Source organism: Chenopodium album, chromosome 3, assembly GCF_948465745.1.
Source record: "Chenopodium album chromosome 3, dcCheAlbu1.1, whole genome shotgun sequence".
Lineage (NCBI taxonomy): Eukaryota > Viridiplantae > Streptophyta > Magnoliopsida > Caryophyllales > Amaranthaceae > Chenopodium > Chenopodium album.
The window spans coordinates 81,220,087-81,240,782 of NC_137836.1; the positions used below are offsets into that span (position 1 = coordinate 81,220,087).

At 31.1% G+C, this 20,696-nt stretch overlaps 1 protein-coding gene across 3 annotated transcripts; it reads right to left on the reverse strand.

The window, feature by feature from the left end:
* Positions 1–5,697: 5,697 nt before the first annotated feature.
* Positions 5,698–14,134, reverse strand: LOC145619405 (transcription factor TGA9-like). Of its 3 annotated transcripts, none has more exons than XM_081674106.1 (12): positions 13,455–14,134; positions 13,169–13,263; positions 12,629–12,711; positions 12,087–12,326; positions 11,030–11,071; positions 10,812–10,871; positions 10,646–10,723; positions 10,437–10,485; positions 9,103–9,374; positions 8,095–8,316; positions 6,785–6,927; positions 5,698–6,067 (listed from the first exon to the last, which is right to left on the reverse strand). In XM_081674106.1, the coding sequence occupies exons 1-12, from the start codon at positions 13,592–13,594 to the stop codon at positions 5,977–5,979; spliced, it is 1,515 nt and encodes a 504-aa protein (XP_081530232.1). In that variant the 5' UTR covers positions 13,595–14,134; the 3' UTR covers positions 5,698–5,976. The 3 variants fall into 3 exon arrangements, with proteins under 3 accessions (XP_081530232.1, XP_081530218.1, XP_081530224.1); XM_081674092.1 differs by having other exon boundaries at positions 9,103–9,389; XM_081674098.1 differs by having other exon boundaries at positions 9,103–9,389; positions 12,087–12,323; positions 13,455–14,133.
* Positions 14,135–20,696: the final 6,562 nt, after the last annotated feature.

Consider the following 20,696-nt stretch of genomic DNA (forward strand, 5'->3'; position numbering starts at 1 on the left):
TTTTTTTTTTTTTGGAAAATTATTGAATTTTGTCTTGTATTTGTATCCTTTGCTTTATATCTTAACCCAGGAAGTGATTAGCTACTTGTTCTTTGTCGAAGGCTCCAGTACTGTGTCTCAGATTGTGTCATACAGATCGTTCTTCCATGGTGAGCCTTCTATCTGAACTTTTACTGCACCATTTGTATAAACTATTTTGAATACCTGAACTTCTACGGAGATTTGATTCTGTGACTCTTTTTCAGCTTATTGTTTGGGCGTTATTTGAGAGCTTACCTTCAGCATTGCTGCATCACAATAAATCTGCTTGCAAGGATCAGGTACATGATCTTATTCAATTTAATGTATGTAGATTTAGTGAACTCTCTCGCTGCATTTCTGCCACTTATTATCATTGATCAATGACACCATATTAACAACAGCATTTGCTTTGTGCTAGCACTTCCGATCTTCTACTTGCCCTTATTATTGACATTTTTTTTTTGTTATGAGTCATAATGTATGGTTCTTATGTTTAAAATGGGTCATTTGACTCATCCATTGTGCTATAGCCTGTGAATCATAGTAGAATTGATTTTGCCAAAATAAAAACATAATTTTAAGTTTGGGATTTTGATTTAACTTGACTACTCATTTTAAGCTTAGTTGATTCACTTGTCTTGTTTGACCAACTTGTAATTTTGATTGCTAGTTAACTCTTTGATGTAATATTAACAAGGGCTAGCTTTTGAGTAATATTAATTTTAGAAAAAAATCAAACTTTGGTGTTTTGAGGGGTGGTTATTTACAATTTTTCCTTAATTTTATCTATAAAGCTTCCTACGTTTCTAATTAATAGCAAGAATTCTCTTCTTTTCATCCATTTATAATTAATTGAAACACTTCTTTTTATGGTATAGACTTCCTACTATAATAATATTTATTCTCTCATAAGAATCAAATATTAACTATATTTTTTCATTATAAAACTCTTACTTTGGTCTCCACCCTATGTTGTGCAAACCCTATTAATGTGATTAATAAAATAAAAGAGTAAATAATTAGAGAAAAACAGTTCTAATCCAAGTGAAATCAGGAGATCTTGGGTACTACAAAATAATTTCAAATGAAACTAACTTGCTATACATCTCATCAATTTATTAGCACTAGTAAATTGTATTTTGGGATAACTTTAGGTGGGGAGGGAGTACCAAATAATTCATTTTTTGGTTAATGTATTCATTTATTGCTTTTGGTGTATAATATAAGATCCCTAATAACTTACTAAATTATATTTTTTAGATAAGCATATCCCGTTTATTAGCACGAGTACATTTTGCAAATAGTATTTAAAAAGTGAAAGCGATTTGGAGGATTATTATTACGTAAAGAATTGCGTGTAATAATGGTAATAGAGATTTGAAACTTTATCAAGAATTTATGCTGTAATTGTAGAACAAATCAACACTATCCATACTTTGAAAAAAAAAAACAGTTCAAAAATAACACTAATATTTAGTACAAAGATCAGGTGAGCTTTAGCCATCAAGGTAGTCGATGCCAAGATGAGTTAGCTTGTTATAATAATTTGTTTCTTTAATCCATATTTTTGGTGTTTATCTATTGTGTTTGTCAACTAAAGCCAACTATTAACCATCAACAAATTGTTTGTCTGACCTAATTTTCTGTTGGATTACCAAGTTGACTTGCTTTTGCTATTGACCTTTCCCTACTATGAGAAGACATGCTTCTGTTTTATCAATTCAGTGGTTGGTTTTCTATGTCCCCTCAACTTGGGTTCGTTATTATTGAGTTTTCATCTTTAAATTAATACGAAGTATTTCATCCTTTAAATTAATACGAAGTATTTTTATCTTCATAGGAAGACGCAACTAAGTACAAACCAGTCGTACTTAAAAAACATACCTAGATCCAAACCAAAGTGGTTGTTATTTAAGGTCGGCTTTTGTATGTATAAAAATGTATGTATTTCCTACTGATAGTTTAACAGTAAGTAATTCCAGTCTCTAAATGCACAGTTTTTTGTAGTTTGGTCTGGATAGACTTATTGATGACAATCTCAATCATGACTATTAGTTGAACCTAATGACTGATCACCCTAGTATGACCACGTTGAAAGTTAAACGTAATGACTCATCACCCAAGTATGACCAAGCTAATCTGATATAATAAGATTCAAACATGTCATTTGCCTACAAGTGTCAAATTGATAACTTAGTTATATGCATCATCCTTTTTTGAACATACTATTTATATCTTGTAAATACCTTATTTTAAAAGAAGCCATACACTAATACTTTGATAAGCAAAAACCTAATTTATAAAGTATCTTAATGCACTAGATTTAAGAAGGATAATGCCATTGTTTAATGAATACAATTAGCAAAAGCATACTCTTTGGCAATGACATTTATAATTTTTAAATTTCATATTACGATATCCAATCCAAGCTACTCATAATGGAACCAAAAGTGTAAAGGCCAGAAGGGAAGGTGCACTTGTATATTTTAATTTTGAAGCTTATTTAGATTTGATTAGCTAATCAGTGTTTAGTGGTGTGGATAAGAATAATTATGACGATAATCAGAGTATTAACCCGAGATCCCTTTAATAAGTAGGAACTTTTATATTTGATTATTTTCTTGGAGGAAGATCTCTATTCTTTTTAAAAGATTTGGTTATAAGCTGGTGTAGTGTTGTACTTTATAGTATTTCGACTGTATGTGCATCACCAATTTTCTTCAAAATTAGTTGGATTTATAAATTTAAGTGAATCAATACTGATTCAAGTGTCCAGCTTAAGAACTAAATCATATCAAAGTATATATTTTTCGTTTTTTTTTTTATTTTTTTTTTATTTTTTATTTTGACTCTCTTGTGCCAATTTAAATGGTCTTTCATGTATTAAAAAGAAACCCAACTAGTATTTCTTTTGAATTTGCACTCCAATCTTTCTTTAGGAGTATCATTTTTCTTGCATTAACCCTTTTTTTTTTTTAACAATTTTAACACTTTTATTTATTACCTTTGCTTTCTTTTGTCTTTCTCAATCGCATTAACCCTTTTTCTTTCACAATTTTAACACTATGTAAGTAACTACTGTACTTTTTTTTTTTTTTTCCTCTCTCAATCCTATCTCGATATTTGTATTCACGTTGATCAAGATTTCAAATGGCCTTAAGTGAAAGATTAAAATGGGACGGAACAACAGAGGGAGTATGTGAAATACTACATAGTAATTATTTAGTTGGCCACCATTATAAACTATATTGTTTCCTGTTTGTTATGGTGCTTGTGGATTCTGTCATGTTACAATGAAGGATGAGATTTTGCAACTTGAATCCTGGAAAGGAGTTCTTATATATGAGCAGTAACAAATCTGCAGTTAGAATCCAAATTAACGGGTGTATAACAGAACTAACCTATCATTACAAGCCAAAAAGTTGGTTGAACTTATTACTTTTAACTTAGTGATTACTCTCAGATGTCTGTATTTCAATAGTGTAATCTTGAGTTACAACTATGCAAATTTTTTGTCATCTCTAGTTAACACATTGTCTTTGACCCTTTCCCCTTCTACTTAGGAATATAATGAGATAAGTAATGACTTATAATATAAATACCTTGGATTTGATGAAATTTGGTTCTAATCAATAAAAAATATTTAAATCATTTTTAACCAATAAAATTACTTTCAGTTCAGTAAAACAGACTGGCGAGCTTTGGTTGTCTAATCGATCTTTCAAAATAGCGAGCATCAGTCTTGCACCAACCATCCAAATGAACTGCATGGAGTATGCATGGACATTGCCAAAGGACTACTAAGTTCATGGAACGCTCCCACTGTCATAAGGTTATGTCTTGCACCTTGATACCACTCCCTAGCTTTGTCTATTGTAGGCGCTCATTCATTGATGATATTGCTTTTCCTTTGTGCACCTAATTTTTTCCTCATTAACAGAATTAACTAGTGACAATATTGTATTGCACATTATAGATGTACACTTTAATTTGATGCTTCAGTTCTGCTAACAAATGAATAACTGACAAGTAGGTATAAAAATATTATATATTTTGTATATATAAAATGTATTCTGTATGAAATTACACATAATAATGCCAAGGTAACCTTTAGGTAGGATAGAAAGCCATCTAGCCTTTTAGCCAGATGGGAAGTCATTTGCTTGATTATGTGCATATTTTTGCATTAATCTCCAAGATTATTGCACCAATTACCATTAATTGCCTGCCAAGTACGGCCACCTGAGCCAAAAGAAAAGAAAAAAAATAAAGTTATTGACATGGTTCATGCTACATATGAATGAGCATTGTAATGATTAAGTAATTGTTTTGTACGAGTACTCTATAAGATAGGGAGTATCAACCAGTCCCATATTTTGTGGCCGGACTTCGACATTGACCATGTACGACCTTGGTCTGAATTTGTCACACTAGTAATGTAACAATTGATTTTGGATAGAGAGAATGTAGCGGTACACAAATAAAAAATAACACTTGATACTTGATAGTCGTATCGTTTTGAACTTGTGTGGATTAGATGTCTAAGAAATACTTTGTATGTCATGTCTTTCAAGAATCTATTAATCTTTTAGTGAAAAATGATCATACTAGGTAGTGATGTTTAGTCAAAAGTGTTTTTTGTTGCTACATAGCCTATTACCCTTTTTCATACTAAATCAGAACTTTAAGGTTAATTTATGAAATTAAATGAACCAATTTACTTACGTACCTCTGTACGATCTTAATTTATGTTATTTACTTGCAGTTTCCAGTAACTTGAAACTGATAAGCTGGCTAACTTAAAAACATATTTATTAATCCCATATTACAGATAAAATAATAAAACATATGTACTTACGTAGTATTTTTTACACAAAAATTGGAGCTTAACAAATGGCACGGTTGTGCTAACAGCTTATTATCAAGGCAGAAATTGCAGATCTGATATCGGGTACTAGCACCGGCGTGCAAGGAGCTGCACGTCAACACAAAAACTAACTGAAAAATGGTACTCCCTCCGTCCCTTGTTAGAGAGAAGTAGAAATCTAATTAAGGAACGGAGGGAGTAATTACTATGTATATTTTATTTTATTTTGGTGACATTTAATCTGATATTCGTGTTTGTGTACGTCTACTACTTTTGTTGCTTTACATTTCTTAAGCTTGTATCATCTTTTATTCTATACACTTCTCTTCTTTTGTTATCTCCACTTACAGAGACACCGCGAATCAGAACTTTTCATACCTATATACATCCCAATCGTATCCATTTACAAGACGACATATTTTTGGTTAGTATTTCTACACCAAATCCACTTTCTTAAGCATGCTATATAAGTGCTCCTTGTTTCTCTTATATTAATCCTTCTTATCAATCTTATGTTATAAATTTTTGGTCGATATTATTAAAAATTTACAGAAAGCAAAGCAACATCCCGCCTTTTCATCTTCTCACAACCAGCCACTTTGTACACTTAGCCTTTGCTATCCATTATGTTGTTGTGTTAATAGGACATTGGCCTTTCAACCATTTTTTTTATAATTGCATATTACAACCACTTGTTATTAGGAAAATGCAACAAATTTTGTATTTAGTGTATTATGTCTCCTTCCTAACCATCTCTTCTAATCCATTCATATAATATACGCAATAAATACAAAAGGAAAAGCCGAAGAAGAAGATAAAGCACGAATTATATTTCATATAATATGATTTATAAATCGCACCTACACATTTACATTGTTGCTTTGTTTTTCTCTTTGGATGGGGAAGGGGGCAAGGGCGGCGAGGGAGAAGCTTCCTTTGATTTACAAGTGAAAGATAACCTAATGGTATACTTAGAATTTAATAATTAAAAATTTTAAAAAAAATCTATTCCTAAAAGAAGCTGGAATGCTGGAGTGGAGGAAGAGATTTTGATAGCCACCATGAATGTACTTGATGCCACCTTCATTCTAAAACGGCGAGAAGTGGTTATGTTGATGAGGTTGCACCATCTGCATATCTGGGGCTGTTTGACATGAATTATCGTTGTTCATCATGTGTCTGAAAACATTAAAAGTAAGATTATTAGTTAAAAAAATCAAGTGATTATACTATAATTATGGTTGATAATTTTATAAAGATGTTATGTGTATGACTAGCTATAATATGTTCCTTGGATATAATTGTTATTCCATTTTAGCAATTTATGTTTCATTCAAACAAGTTGATTCTCGAGTGATCTCATTTACATTTTTTAAATAATGAAAGTTATAAATCCTTTTGAATTATAATCAGACAATGACAAGTTAATAGTTAAACTAGAAAAATAAAATGCAACTTGAATTACAAAACCTTTGGGATCATTTTCACAAAGACAATTGTCTCTTGAAGAAACTATCATGAAATAATTACAAAACCTAACTATTTGAAAACATATAAACTTTGTTTTGATCTATAAAAATCATTTTTCATATTTTATGTTAAGTACTTGCATAGAGCAAAAAATCATTACTAAAGCAAATATATGTTTCAGTTAGTAAAAATAATTTTAGTTAAAAAAAAAGCATGTGTTGATCACGAAACTTTTGTAACAATTTAAAACGAGAAGTTTAGCATTTAGTCTTATAGAGAAGCATATGATTTATGATTTCAAACTGAATCAAACGTTACTCAATGTCAGGAGGGTAAATCATCCAAAAGTCCATATAATCATACTACCTAGAATTTTATTGACTAATACCAATTCAAATTGTAACTTTGTCCAGTCAAAAAACTTACTCTCTAGGACGTGAAGCCCAGAGGGAACTTAGAGCACGCAACCGGCCATAGTACTCTCCGATAACCAGAAAACATCTAGCAGCTTGTCGAATTGTCAATATTCTGTGTAGTTGATGAAGGGTTTGTTGTCTTAAGTTATCAGCCTAAAATCCAGGAGAAGAAGGAACAAACAGGAAAAAGTTAAGGTACATCACAACAAATCTGTCAAAAAGCAATTCAAGACAATATCTTTATCATATCAATTAGTGAAGGGTACAACTTAACCACTCATTAAGTAGCTTAATCAATGGGGTCCCGAATTCGAGATCAAAATGTTTATAGTCTTCAAACATATTGTCAAAGAGGTTGACCCATATCAAGTTGTTTTTTAAGTCTTAGATTTGGACATTTCCAATCATAGAGTTTGAGTAGTAGATGAGAAGGGGTTGAATTTTTTGTTTTTTCAAGGCATGGTTGAGGCTTTAATCTTCTTTATAATTTTTATTATTATTTTGTTGTTTTCATTTTCAAATCAACTTCTGATAATGACATTAAAAGAATAAAAATCATGCACCAAATCCTAATTAATGACTCTATTATAGAATGATGTGGAACTTTGATCTGATGGCTGAATGAAATTTTATTAATATTAATTAATCACTTTATTTTGCAGGGTATTAAAAGTCAATTTACAAGGTTAAATCAAAGGTGAGGTCAGTTTAATGTCATGTGCACGTTTGCCCTTCAGGTGTACTATCCACAGAGTTACGCCGCAAAACATGAGACAAAGCCCTTGATTTTGGTGTAATACGGGTGAAGTAATCTCTAATTTCATGATCTTTAGTTTACTAATAACAAAATTAAGAAAACAGCATGAATAGCCCCCAGTTTCGTTACTTTCTAGTAAGCGTTGTTCAACCCACTTCTGATAGTAATTTGAACTAATAGTGTGACAACTGATTAAATCTCGACAAGGGTAGTATGTTATGTGCTCGTGCAAAATATTATGACTACATGCATGAATGTATTTCCAGAAGTACTACCTAAATCTGTCATTTTCAGAAGTCATTTGGAAGAGATGTACTTTTTTGTCAAGAACTGTTGTAATGGGAAAAGCCTGGTCCACAGTTCTTGTCAATTTAAAAAAGTCCAAAATTTGTTAGGACAGATAGACGATTAGTGGTAATACTAAGAAAACTCAACAAACATACTAAGGCAATTATGCATTATGCATGTATAATAATGTTGCCTTGGTTTTACTTAAACTTAGGATAAGTATCAAAGTATGCTTCATTTGAATTATTTGGCCTTAAATAATCTTAATTATTTACCTGGCGAATAAACCCTTCAAGATTAGAAAGTTTGCCCAAAGCAATAGCCATTTGATGCATACCATCAGTAACAGTACTAGTCGCGATGGTGTCAACTAAAGATTGCTGAAGTTGATCTAGGCCTTGGGTGAGAGCCTCTTCCGCCTGTTGCGAGGAGTGTTGTAGACTGTATATGCCCATCAGCTGCTGCTCCGTTAATGGGTCTAATTGTGCTGTTAACATCTGTAACACAAGCCACAAACTTCTCTTCATTAGACTTAAAAGACATTTTAATTGTCACTTTATTGCTTTCACCATCAATCAACAATTAGGATTTAATCAATTAAGTTATTGATCAAGAACAAGAAAGAAGAAATTATCAATTCTCATGCTTTGAAGAGTTGATTAATGACTTAAATTATTGAATTAGTGACACATTAACTAGCTAAAACAAGAAAATTAGGACCACTTCTTTGGGATAACATTTAGCAGGTAAAGGCCTCAATTTTCATCACTTTTATTTGATCTTATTTCCTCACAAGTTGCTTTTATTTTGACATTAGCTAGGTTGCTTTTCTTAAAGAGACTTTTCGAAACTGGAATCAAGGATATAATCTTCCTCAGTAAGACACTAAACTTTAGACTAAATCCGCGGAAAAGTAACTCCAGTATCAATTGAAGATAGAATTAAGCACAGATGTGTTGTCTAGGCATAATAATCAAGTGGTGCTTAAACAATAACCACTAGCCCTCAGTATGTAGAACGCGATTTGTTAGTTGAGCATAGCATAGATGCCTCTAGGTAACGCGACAATAATTTGTTGCCACTTTGGCACTTTGCCAAGAGCATATAAATGGTGAGATATTCCGGATAATTTTTCCAAGTACAAAGTACTCCGTAGTACAGTAAAATCTTTGCATGTGAACCCTAGTACAATGCAACATATTATACATGATCATAAGCATTGATATTATTCTTCTGCTACCAAGAATTTTAATTTAATTTTGATTTTTATTTTTTGTACGTACCTTGATAAGTTCTGATGGCCTAAATCCACCCATCCAAAGGAAACAACGTTCTGCAGGAGTAGTCCACATTCCGGTGATGAGGTGAAAGATATCGGATTTGGCTGCCACCCCCTTGAGGCGAAAGATTTCATCATAATGGTTGATATAACCATCTACTATAATCCGAAGATCTCCATCTGATAAATGAGCCTGTAGAGCAGCTCGGAGTTCTGAAGTGTGCCTATGATCATCTTCCAGCCATCTTGCATACTCCATATCGAAAATAGCTGCTCCTGCAACACCATCAACTGCAACATAAGCGTTAATGTATCTTAGCACTCTTAGGAGATGACATTGTATTAAACTTCATCAACTTTTTAAAAAGATTTTAATTTATTGCTAGTTTGCATTGTGATAAAGATGTTAAAATCTAAACCAACAAAATTGCAAATGTAAATGAGTAAATCAGTTAATTCTTTTAGTTTAATCACTAATTAACAGGAAACCATCCATAACCCTCAAAATTATTGACCCTCCAAGAAAAATTTATTAATCCGAAATAATTTAAATAAGCTAATACTTCTATGGAGCATATTTTACATGTTTTTAAATCTCCGTTTAATTAAATTTTCTAAATTATTTGGTCTCCTCTTTAGAAAATCCAAAATTACGGTGTCTTGTTAGATACGTTCCCCTTGGATAATGAGTATGAACTAAAAATCTAAGTAAAATATTCTTGTCAAAATTTATGGCTTGTATTTGCAAGTAGCATATAAATAATACAGTCGGTCATTTTTGAATAAATTTGGCATATTACTCAACTCTTGCATTTTGATAACAAAAAAAAAAATAACAATCAAAATGGTCGACATTATTCTAAATAATTGGCCTGATATTCGGTAGTTCAAGCATTTGTTTTTTCATATCTAATCTATAAGTCAAAATCACAAACAATTTAAATAAATTCTTTGCCAGCTCGAGTAAGACTCAACTATATAAAATTCACAAAAAATCTTAAGAAATGTATAATAACAATTTATAAATTATTTGTTCTTTGAACAATGTTCCTGTGGTTTTGACATTTTCTGATTCATTATTGTTCAGTTCACAAGTCTATCTTAAAGAAGCAACATATATGCTATCTTCCTCGGTATTCTTAAACTAAGCTACAAAACCAATCAGGGATTGCCACATTACCCCGTGGCCCAAAACAAATTAGTATTATTGCCCTTTAATTTTTCCGTGCCTAAATTATAGACCACATTTCTATGTTGAAGTAATGATCAAATTAAATTTTGGAGAAAAAAAATGATCATAAATATTTTGGAAAAAATCATAAAAGCATGAAAATTCACCTGAGCTAATATTTGAAGGTGCACCACCACCTCCACCCATGAAAAAACCCTGAAAATTAAAAAAGAAACAAATATATTGACATACTACACTATAATATGCTCCAAAATGTTATGGAATTCCACTTCATTAAGTTGTAATTGTAACTCAAACAATATAATATTAAATAAAATATGAAGTGGAAAATAAAAAAATAAAAAAAGTGTATGACCTGTGCTCTAGCTCTTTGAAGATCTTGCTCTAGCTGTGCTAGCTTGATCCTACTTGATTCTAGCTGCTGTACATAAGCCTATACACCATAAATGAGACTTTAATTAATTATGCGCTTGAAAATTAGAATTTTGTTTGGAAAAAAATAGAGCAGAAAATATTTGTACCTTCTTTCTTAGTCGACTTTTTCTAGCTGCTTCTCTGTTCTGTGCCAAACGCCTAAGCGTCTGAAAACCAAGGAAAATCAATAAAGTGTAACTAACATGGCTGAAACGTCGTAAATATATACTCTTAATAAAGTGTAACGGTTTAGACAATTAGCTCGACTCAAAATAAAAAATGAAGTTTGAGTTTAGTTGATTTAGACATGAACTTTTAGTATTACCTTAGCATCAAGTGGTTTATCTGATTTGGTTCCACCATGCCTCTACAGTAAAAGCAAAAACATTTGAGGTTAAAAACAAGGTAAAAAAAAAAAAAAAAAGTAAACCATTTTTCTATACTATAATTATTGTACAAAGGAAAAAATAGAAAGTGGTTAAACTTAGCAAATTTGAAAGAGAAATGCATGTATTTTTCATGTAATAGGTAAGAGTTGTTTACAAAATTTGACATGATTTAATTGAAGAAAGAATAAAAATGATTAGAGGGATAAAAGGGTCAACCTCATTTTGCTGTGCAAACATGGTTGCTGAGATGAGCAAATTTCAGAATATTTTCAAGAAAAAACAATGAAGTTTTATCACATGCATTTAATAAGATTACACAGTTTGGAGTAGGAAGATATGCATTTAATATAAATATGACAAAAATTTTGATGGTTTTTCTAGTTTTTATTTTATTTTATTTTATTTTATTTTTGTTGCTTTCTGATTTGGGTTTAATATGAAGTCCAAAACAGAAGGTTAGGACTTTGAGTTATAGGGATTAGAGCTAAGTAGTACTAGCACTACACCTTAGAAAATATATAAAAATAATAATAATTAAAAAAAATAAAAGCCATTAGAATATAATACTGAGAAAATAGTGGAATTACTGTGAAGATTCTATCTTTTGCTTTTTTGATGAGAGGAAGAAAAACACTCTTTTTCTGTTTTTATGTCAGACATTTTGATCAGAAAATCATCCAGCAAAACAACTAAAACCCTGCCTTTGATTTTATGAGTGTTTTTGGGATCTGTGAAACTTTTGTCTTTATTCAGAAAGATTTTTTTAAAAAAAAAGGAAATTTAGAAAATTCCAGATAAAGATAACACCTTCTTTATGGTATTTAGTGGAAGTAGCAAGGAAAAAAAAAAAGGAGAGAAAAGGCAGAGAACATTATTATTCTAGGGTGTCTCACTCGAAATTAATAGTCATGTTGATCGTGTAATTTAAACCAAGTAATAGTACGACAACAGCAATAACGAAGATTGTGTTGGTCAAAGAATGATAAAAAGAACCTTTTCTTGAGGTTGTTTTTGAGCAGCTTGATTTTGGGATATTCCAGTTCTGGAGCTATCACTTGCCATTCCTGGTTGCTGAAAACTGCCACCTTGTTGTTGTTGTTGTTGTTGCTGGTTTTTGCTAATCGGAGATTCGGGTTGTTCTAAATGAGTATCAGCTTGACTTGATGAAAGGGTGTTAATTGCTGATCCTGAATCATCTGTACCTTCTCCTCCTGACTTTGTACAACTTCCCTGCTAATAACAATATTAATACTACTATTAATAATTTTACCAAACATTATTTTTTATTTTAAAAATGGGTAGTATTTTAAAAATTGAAAATGTTTATCCAAAAACACAAGTAAAAGGAATAAAAAACAAAAGAAAATATCTTCAAATAAAGGAAACTTCAGAAGACACAGGAGATGGTTGTTTTCAGTCATCAAAGTCTTAAAAAAGAACTGGTCAAACTATGTACTGTAGAAATATTTATTTTTTTATAAAAAGTTTTAGAGAGAGAAAATTAAAGAGAGAGAAAGTAGAAGTTTAGTACATACTCTGGTGGTTTGTTGAAACCTCATTGGCCAAGAAGGGAACATCTCCAGAGTTGCAGCAGGTCTGCTTCCATTTGTAAATAAAGCTGCACAAAATCATAAAAAAACCAATTTTTTCATAAATTACTCTGGTAAAAATAGCGTGTCTAAAAGCTCTTCCTGTTTTAACCTCTATAAGACGAGCATTATTCAGAATAAAAAAAATTGGAAAATGAATTTATGAAAAAGGAGCAAAAAATAATGCAGTTAAAGTGAAATGATGTATAGAGATATGAAGAGGTCATGATTTCCATGTTAGTAACCCCACGCCATTCTGTTGTATCCTTGAGAAAATAATTTATGTAATGCAAATAGAAATAACATGCACTTTCTTTAAATTTATTGTAAGACACTTTCAAACTTCCCTCCTTTTATTTTCTCTTTCTTCCATTTTTGGTTGGTTGGTTAAATGGTTAAGTTTATCATATTATCAAACGTCAGAAAATAATTTTTTTTAAAAAAAAAATAAAAATAAAAATAGAGTAGAGTAGATAGATGTAGTACATGGTTTAGGTTGTTCATGATTTCCAATCTTAACTCCTTGCAGAACAATAGCTTGTTCTAGCTCTCCAAAATCAAATGAGGATCCTCCTTGATTCCTGTGTTTTTTTTTTTTTTTCAAATACAACAAAAAAAACTTGTCATGTCAAACAAATACAACCATAAACATATCATTAGTCATTAAACTCGTACTTGTATGCAGTTGTCTATATATCTCACACGTTGATAATGTAATTTGAATTAACGAGTGTAGATATATTAATGATAGGACGGAGAAGTAATTAATTACATGAAAGGATTGGTTGTTGTAGGGTTGATCGCGGCGGCATGGTGATGATGATGAGGGATTGCAAAAGGAATGTTGTGATGATTTGATGAAGGACCTGATTGTGATAAACCAGTTTCTCCCAACCTATGACTTGACGCCATGCAAATTTACTTGTATGATTAATTTACGCCCACTTCTTAATTAATAATTACACTTCCATGTAATTAATTAGCTTGCCTTAGCTTCTTCTTCGAATAATCTAGATTTAGAGAGAAATTAAGAAGAAAAAAAAAACAGAGGAAAAATGGAATTTGAAGAAGAAAATATGGAAGCTTATTTCAAAAGTTTATACCTTTGGGAAGGAGGAGAGAGAAAGATGAAAACTTGAAAATAAGATGAATGTCAAAATGGTTGAAATAGAAGGGTAGCCACCAAAAGAAGAAGAAAATCAGAAGATAGAGAAAGTTTGAGTCTTTTTCAAAACATGTACTAGTACAAGTATTTATTTTCTCTCCTATCAAACTTTTCCGAGCTTTCAATTCATATCATATCATATCATATCGACGATATCATTGATCATCAACAAATGAAGAAGGAGGGTTTTTTTTTTTTAGTTTGTGGGTTTGCTTTTCTCTCTCCTTCTCTAAGAAGAAAAACAAAAAGATTGGATGATTGTTCTCTTTTTGAAGAGGGATGTTTTTTTTTTTTTGCAAAGTTATAGAAATAGTAATTATTACAGATATTACTATTATGAGAAAATTGAATTTATGGTACAGAAAATCTTGTCCTTGAATGGGTTTTCTTGTGGTTTTGTGGGGTTTGAAAGCTTTAATTAAATGGGTATGGTTTTATATAAAGTAATGATAGAAGGATTAAACTAAATTAATGGGTTTGGAGGGACCTAATTACTACAATATGATTTTAATTAGTGGGGTCAAACGACCCAAGGGAACCCACTAGAATCACTGACTCCAACTCCACTTCCTATTTCTTAACCGACTATGTTTTCTTATTGGTCCCTTGTGAGAAGCTATACAACTATGCAAGATTTGAAGATATGCAAAAACTTTTGTTCTTTGCTGGTAAGGTTAAAAGGTTCAAACATGTTCGGAATATATATGGGGTAGTATTGTTCGGAATATATATGGGGTAGTTGATACTCCCTCTATTCCTCTTTGTTTACTCTATTAAATGATGATTTACTTTTTAATTTTCGGTTAAAAAAAACTAATAAGAAAAAAAAATGTGATGGGGTTGTGGTGGTTGCGAGAGTAATTAAAGACGTGATCTTACAATTAAACATAGGGCCTGTTCTCATGCGTTTATTTTCAGTTCAGCTGAGTTTAGTCTATGAGAACAGACCCATAAAATAAGCAAACTTAAAAAGGACAAACCAAAAAGATAACTAGTGCAATGTTAAGAGACATAGGGAGTAGAATAATAACTTTACTCGAAGGCGTTGGAGCCATATCTCATTTGAAAATTTACTTTATTTTGTTGTAATGTGATTTTCATATATAGTGTGTTATTTAGTGTCTTCGTTCGTAAATGAAGGTGTCATTTGCTTGATACATGTGTACTTAGGATATCAAGGTGATTGGTAAAAAAAATGGTGCAGTTTGGCTGATTAAAGGCGAATTATAAAGATAAGAAGAAAAATGAAGTTTTTTTTAATTAAAGGTGAATAAAAAAAAAAATAGAGACATTAAATTTTCAAAGGGATAATTCTTGTAAAAAAAATTTGAAACTTTTCTTTATAAATATCTAATATGTTGAGTATTAGGTATTTAGACTATTCTATAATAATGTAATCTATATCAAATATAGCATTACAAAGGGGAGATAAGACAAGGTTTTTTTCATAAAAGGTGGTAAAAAGAGAAACCAAAAGACATGGCATTCTAAAGTTGTTTAGCTGAATCTAAATTGTTTATTTTTAATGGAAATTTGGGTTTTACTTTTTGTTCCATATATTATGAAAATAGATAAAATATTAATTATATTAATGTTGTGCTAATTGCCCTGTCAAGTGTCAACTAAAACATTATAAAAGACCACCCCCTTCCTTCCACTTGTATATAATTGAAAAAACCCTTAAAATCAGAGAGGGTTTTAATTATCTGGTATTATCCTCTTTGTTAAGGAGTCAACATCCTTTCCTTGTCATCACCTAAAACCATGCCACACAAAGATTCTCTCTTCTACTAATACTTTTTTTTTTTTTTTTTTGAGGTGCATATTATACATAATGTCTTTCATAGTTCCCATTGATAATATGATTAATATTAATAATATGATTAATTAGTTTCATCAGTTTCCAAAATTTGGGCCCTTAATCCTTCAATTAGGTGCCTTTTTCTAAAATTCTATGAGGTGGTTGTTGTTTGTCCATAAATTCTTCTTTATTTCCTTACAACTAATTAATTTGGTAGAATGGAATTGAATAAATAGAAAAACTAGTTAATAAGTAACTCAATTAAGATACGGAGGATGTAATGAACTTTCCGACATCTAACTTGAATAATTGCATTAATAATAGAAAATAATATAGAAGAACATTTTCTATGATATTTCTACTATATGTAGTCTGTTTTTCTATCAAATCGTGGAAATTTGGACATAATAAAAGAAAGTAATGCGAGTAACGTAAGTTTTCTATTCTAATCAATATTTTTCTCTTCAATCCTGTGATGTAGTCTATCTTTTCCTTACTAATCATTTAACTTTGTAAAAAGAAAAGGTCACAAGTGCGTAAACTTTTGCATGGGACTTAAATGGCATTAGTAAAAAAAAAAAAAAAAAAAAAAAAAAAAAAAAAAAAAAAAAAAAAAAGGAGATCAACCTTTTTGTTACAAATAAGAAAGGATATGCATGATGAGTTGCATTAGTATATTTACGTTTAATTTTTATGTAATAAAATGCATTTCCACATAAAAGAAAAAGACACAAACTTTTTGGCAACGGACCCATCATTCTAACACATTCTTACATCTAATGGGAAGACTGGATTACTGGAAGAGGTGTCACCAAATTTTATTGTATTTTTTTATTATTATTAATAACTATTTTTTAAAATAAAATTGTAATATTATGCTCATATCTAACCTTTTTGTAGGTAAAATTATGCTTCCTACCAATTATTCCTTATGTAATCAATGATTGGTCTAAAAAATTAAAATGTTTGTGATTCTGGTGATTGGTGAACAGCTAGATGTTCTATGGATTAGATTTATAGATTAATATTAAATTATATTGTAATTAAGTATTTTTATGAACTACTAATAATAATATACTTTCTACTTCTAAATGTGACTTAAAGACTTGTTTTTCATGTGGATTACATAGAAAGTTAGAGATTAGCTAGGCAATCAGAAGATTCTATGAATGTTGTAATTGTATTCAAACTAATCCTTGATCTTTATTTAATTATGTTGCTTGTTCTTCTGTCCGAAGGCGATTGGTTTCGTTCAATTGTTATTATTTTTCAATCTTATTTTTATATTGACTTATGGATGTGATTAAGCTAGAGTATAATCCTTGCTTGTTGCTTAAGCATGAAAGTAAAGTTAAATTTTTATTATTTGTTATTATAAAAAAAAGCAAATTTGGCCTCAACACTCTGAACTTTGGCTTGGGTGCACTCAGCACCCTGAACTAAGAAAAATAGCCAAAACACCATGAAGTATTAGCATGGGTGCACTTAGCACCATACAAGAAATTTTCCGGCCAAAAGTGGCCGGATTCCGGCGACTTTTTTTTTTTTTAATAAAAAATGTTTTTTTTATAAAAAAATGTTTTTTTTTCTTATTATTATTATTATTATTATTATTATTATTATTTTTTTTTTTTTTTTTTTTTTTACGAAAATACCTCAATTTGCGTGTTGTTATTTTTTTGACGGAAATTGTGCAGGTAAAGTTTCGGGGTCATTTTTACCCTTAATGGGTCCAAATTTAGCTCAGATTTTGCAAAAAAAAAACAAAAATACCTCGTTTTGCGTGTCGAGAAATATCTAAGTAGCTAAGACACGCAAATCGAGATATTTTTTGACATGTAAAACGAGGTATTTCCATTATTTTTTGCGAATTCAGAGCTTAATTTGGATCCATTAAGGATAAAAATGACCCCCGAAACCTTACCCGAACAATTTCCGTCACAAAAAATAACAATACGCAAATCGAGATATTCCTCGACACGCAAAACGAGGTATTTCCATTACTTTTTTGTAAATTCCGAGCTTAATTTGGATCCATAAAGGGTAAAAATGACCCCCGAAACCTTACCCAAACAATTTTCGTAAAAAAATAAATAACAACATGCAAATCGAGGTATTTTTGTAATAATAATAATAATAACAATAAAAATATTAAATAATAATAATAATGATGATGATGATGATGATGATGATAATAATAATAATAATAATAATAATAATAATAATAATAATAATAATAATAATAATAATAAAAACATATTTTTATTATAAAAAAAAAAAGTCGCCGGAATTCGGCTACTTTTGGCCGGAAAATTTCTTGTATGGTGCTAAATGCACCCATGCCAATACTTCAGGGTGTTTTGGCTATTTTTCTTAGTTCAAGGTGCTGAGTGCACCCAAGCCAAAGTTCAAAGTGTTGAGGCCAATTTTGCCTGAAAAAAAAAAGGTAGAATATATTACTATTTAGTTTTTTTTTTTTTTTAAAAGGGCTGAAAATGGTCTCTTTAAGACATCCATTTTTATTAAGTCAAAAACAATGCATAAATGACTAAATTATGTTTTAAACTTTGAAAAAATAAACAGAAAGAAAATAGCTAAATAATTATTGTAAAAAGTCAAGAAATGATTATTGATAAATGTAGAAAAAAAGGGGTGATAAGCCAATCCAAGAAACGTATGTAAGCATGTACTTTATTCTTAATTGAGCAATTGTCATGTGGATAATCTATGATAATCCTTGTTAATAATGGATCATAATCTAATCAAGAAATACAAAGCAATCAGAACCATACAGTTTAATTAATACGTTAATCCTTTTCTTGTTAAGATTGAGTTACATCTGAGACCCTCAGACCCTGTTTGCTTCTATGGCACGGCGCGTTGCATTAACAGATTAACTTGGGCTGCTGCTCTAAACTATCGAATCGAGTGTTACAATAAAAAAAATTAGTTTTTTAGTACTTCTGTTGCCTTTAACAACCATACTAAAACTGTAAACTATAGTAATATACACCAATTTAAGGATTTTTAGTAACTTTAGTTGCTACAAAATTCTGTTTTTTGGGAAAAATTGATGATCTTTACTCACTTCTATATAAGCAATTTCTTTATGAAAATTAAGCAAAAATAGAAAATATTCTTATTCATGAATCTGGAATATTCATATTCAATTGCCAATTTAGTTCAAACTTTCAAGTATGATTATTATTCCTGCTCAGGGTATTGGTAGTGGAAGTCCAATCTCCAAGTTTACTAAAAAGTGAGGCCTTTTTGGTTGGTTGGAATATTTGCTTTCTGTTGCAATCACCCATTTCTATCAGTTAATCAGTATCAAATGAGGTACCAAATGTCTCTCCCTCTGCATAAAAAGATAGCCGAAAGAACAATACACCGCGTCTTTATTGAATTTGAATGGTTTTTTTCCCGTCCTTTATGGCTTTCCATGTTGAGGCGATAGTCCCTCTTTGACCTTCTACAGTTCTACCCGTGTAGGAGAAGGTTCCCTCCGGCCACCACCCTTGTCCGATGAAGCAACTGGGAGTAGGGAAGGGTGGAATTCAGCCAGGATCAAATAGATAGGATAGCTTTAATTTTACTCCTGCACTTATTTTTTCCTGCATCTGTCAATTATGCATAATTATGTTTGCTTAAAATTTATTTTCTTTTCTGTTCTTTAAGGTCACAAAAGTCTAGAGATAAGATGATATACTACAAGATTCAATCACATACTCAAACCAACTCCGTGCAGAAAATTTGAATAAGGAGCACCTAACCATGTACTTTCTGCAATAACAAGTCTAGATAAACTTAATTGCATACTAATCAAACATTATAAAGATGAATTGATACAAGTGATTAGATACATTTAACATAGATAAAACACGAAAAAACACGTACTCTAGCGTAACATCACTACAAGGCAAGAATAAAGGTGTGATATTTAGTTCTGACTAGTAGTCTTAACAGACATGAAGCATGATATTTGAACAAGTAAACATATTTCAGACACATCAGATAGAAGACAGTTGATATTTGCAGCATCATACATTATGGCTGAGACACAATATGCACAAACATTATATCAGGATTATCAGACATCAAAAGTCAGTAGCTTCACACGCCTGTTGTAAGACATCTAGAGGATAGCATAAACACTCCCCATTCCCAGGTCCATTAGAGACTTCAGGAGCAACTCGACCATCTAGGCTCTGAGTCCCGACTAAATCCCCAAAGATAGTAAGGTACACTGTTATAGTAACTGTTGGGACTCAGGATTACGAGTGACGACTGTACAGTGAATAAAGGCAGTACCCTGTCAGTCCACTTTCAACATTCATCTATTTGGTATCAGCATATTAGAACACTAACCTATCTCAAGTCCACACTGATGGATTGTCTCTTTGAAGCACTGGGCAGGGTGCCTGAAAAACATAGTGAAGTAAGACGGGCATCTCTCAAAGCATGCAATGCTAAGGTCATCATGGAATGCAGTAAGCCTGCAACTCTTATACGAAGTATTATTTACCAACAATTCAAGCAGAGTACTCAATTTCTCCCAGTCTTCCTCTTCTTACAAGTCACCACCAGTAACTAAGGGGAAAAATGGTTCTTGAACCCTTTACTCATCATGTCTCCGTAACTTTCAGAAAAACAGAACGAACTTCTTCAGCATTAACTCAGATATACAGTAAATTCATGATAATGTACTGAATTGGAGCATATACATTTTACATGATAGAACAAAAAATGCAAAAACAGATAAATTGGATAGAGCAAAAGGAACAGCATACAAAACACAGTATCAAGGCTAATCTGATCTAAGAACCAGATTACAGAAAAGTGAGTTGGGATATGTAACTTCCCAGACTGCCATTCCAAGTAAAACTCTTCTTATTCAGACTTTCCAGCAGAGTTGGACGATTAAGAAACAACATAAATGCATTCCATTAGTTTTCCTACAGTTGGCAGCTCAAGGGAACTACTTTAAAGGTCAAACACAGAGAACAATAAACGATCATGCTCATCAATTATCAAGAGTAACTCACTTC

Coding starts and splice junctions, on each gene's coding strand:
- LOC145619405 (XM_081674092.1), bottom strand. CDS start 13,594: ATGGCGTCAAGTCATAGGTTGGGAGAAACTGGTTTATCACAATCAGGT. Junction 13,264..13,454: donor ACAACAACCAATCCTTTCAT/GTAATTAATTAC, acceptor AAAAAAACACAG/GAATCAAGGAGGATCCTCAT. Junction 10,872..11,029: donor ATAAACCACTTGATGCTAAG/GTAATACTAAAA, acceptor CTTGGTTTTCAG/ACGCTTAGGCGTTTGGCACA.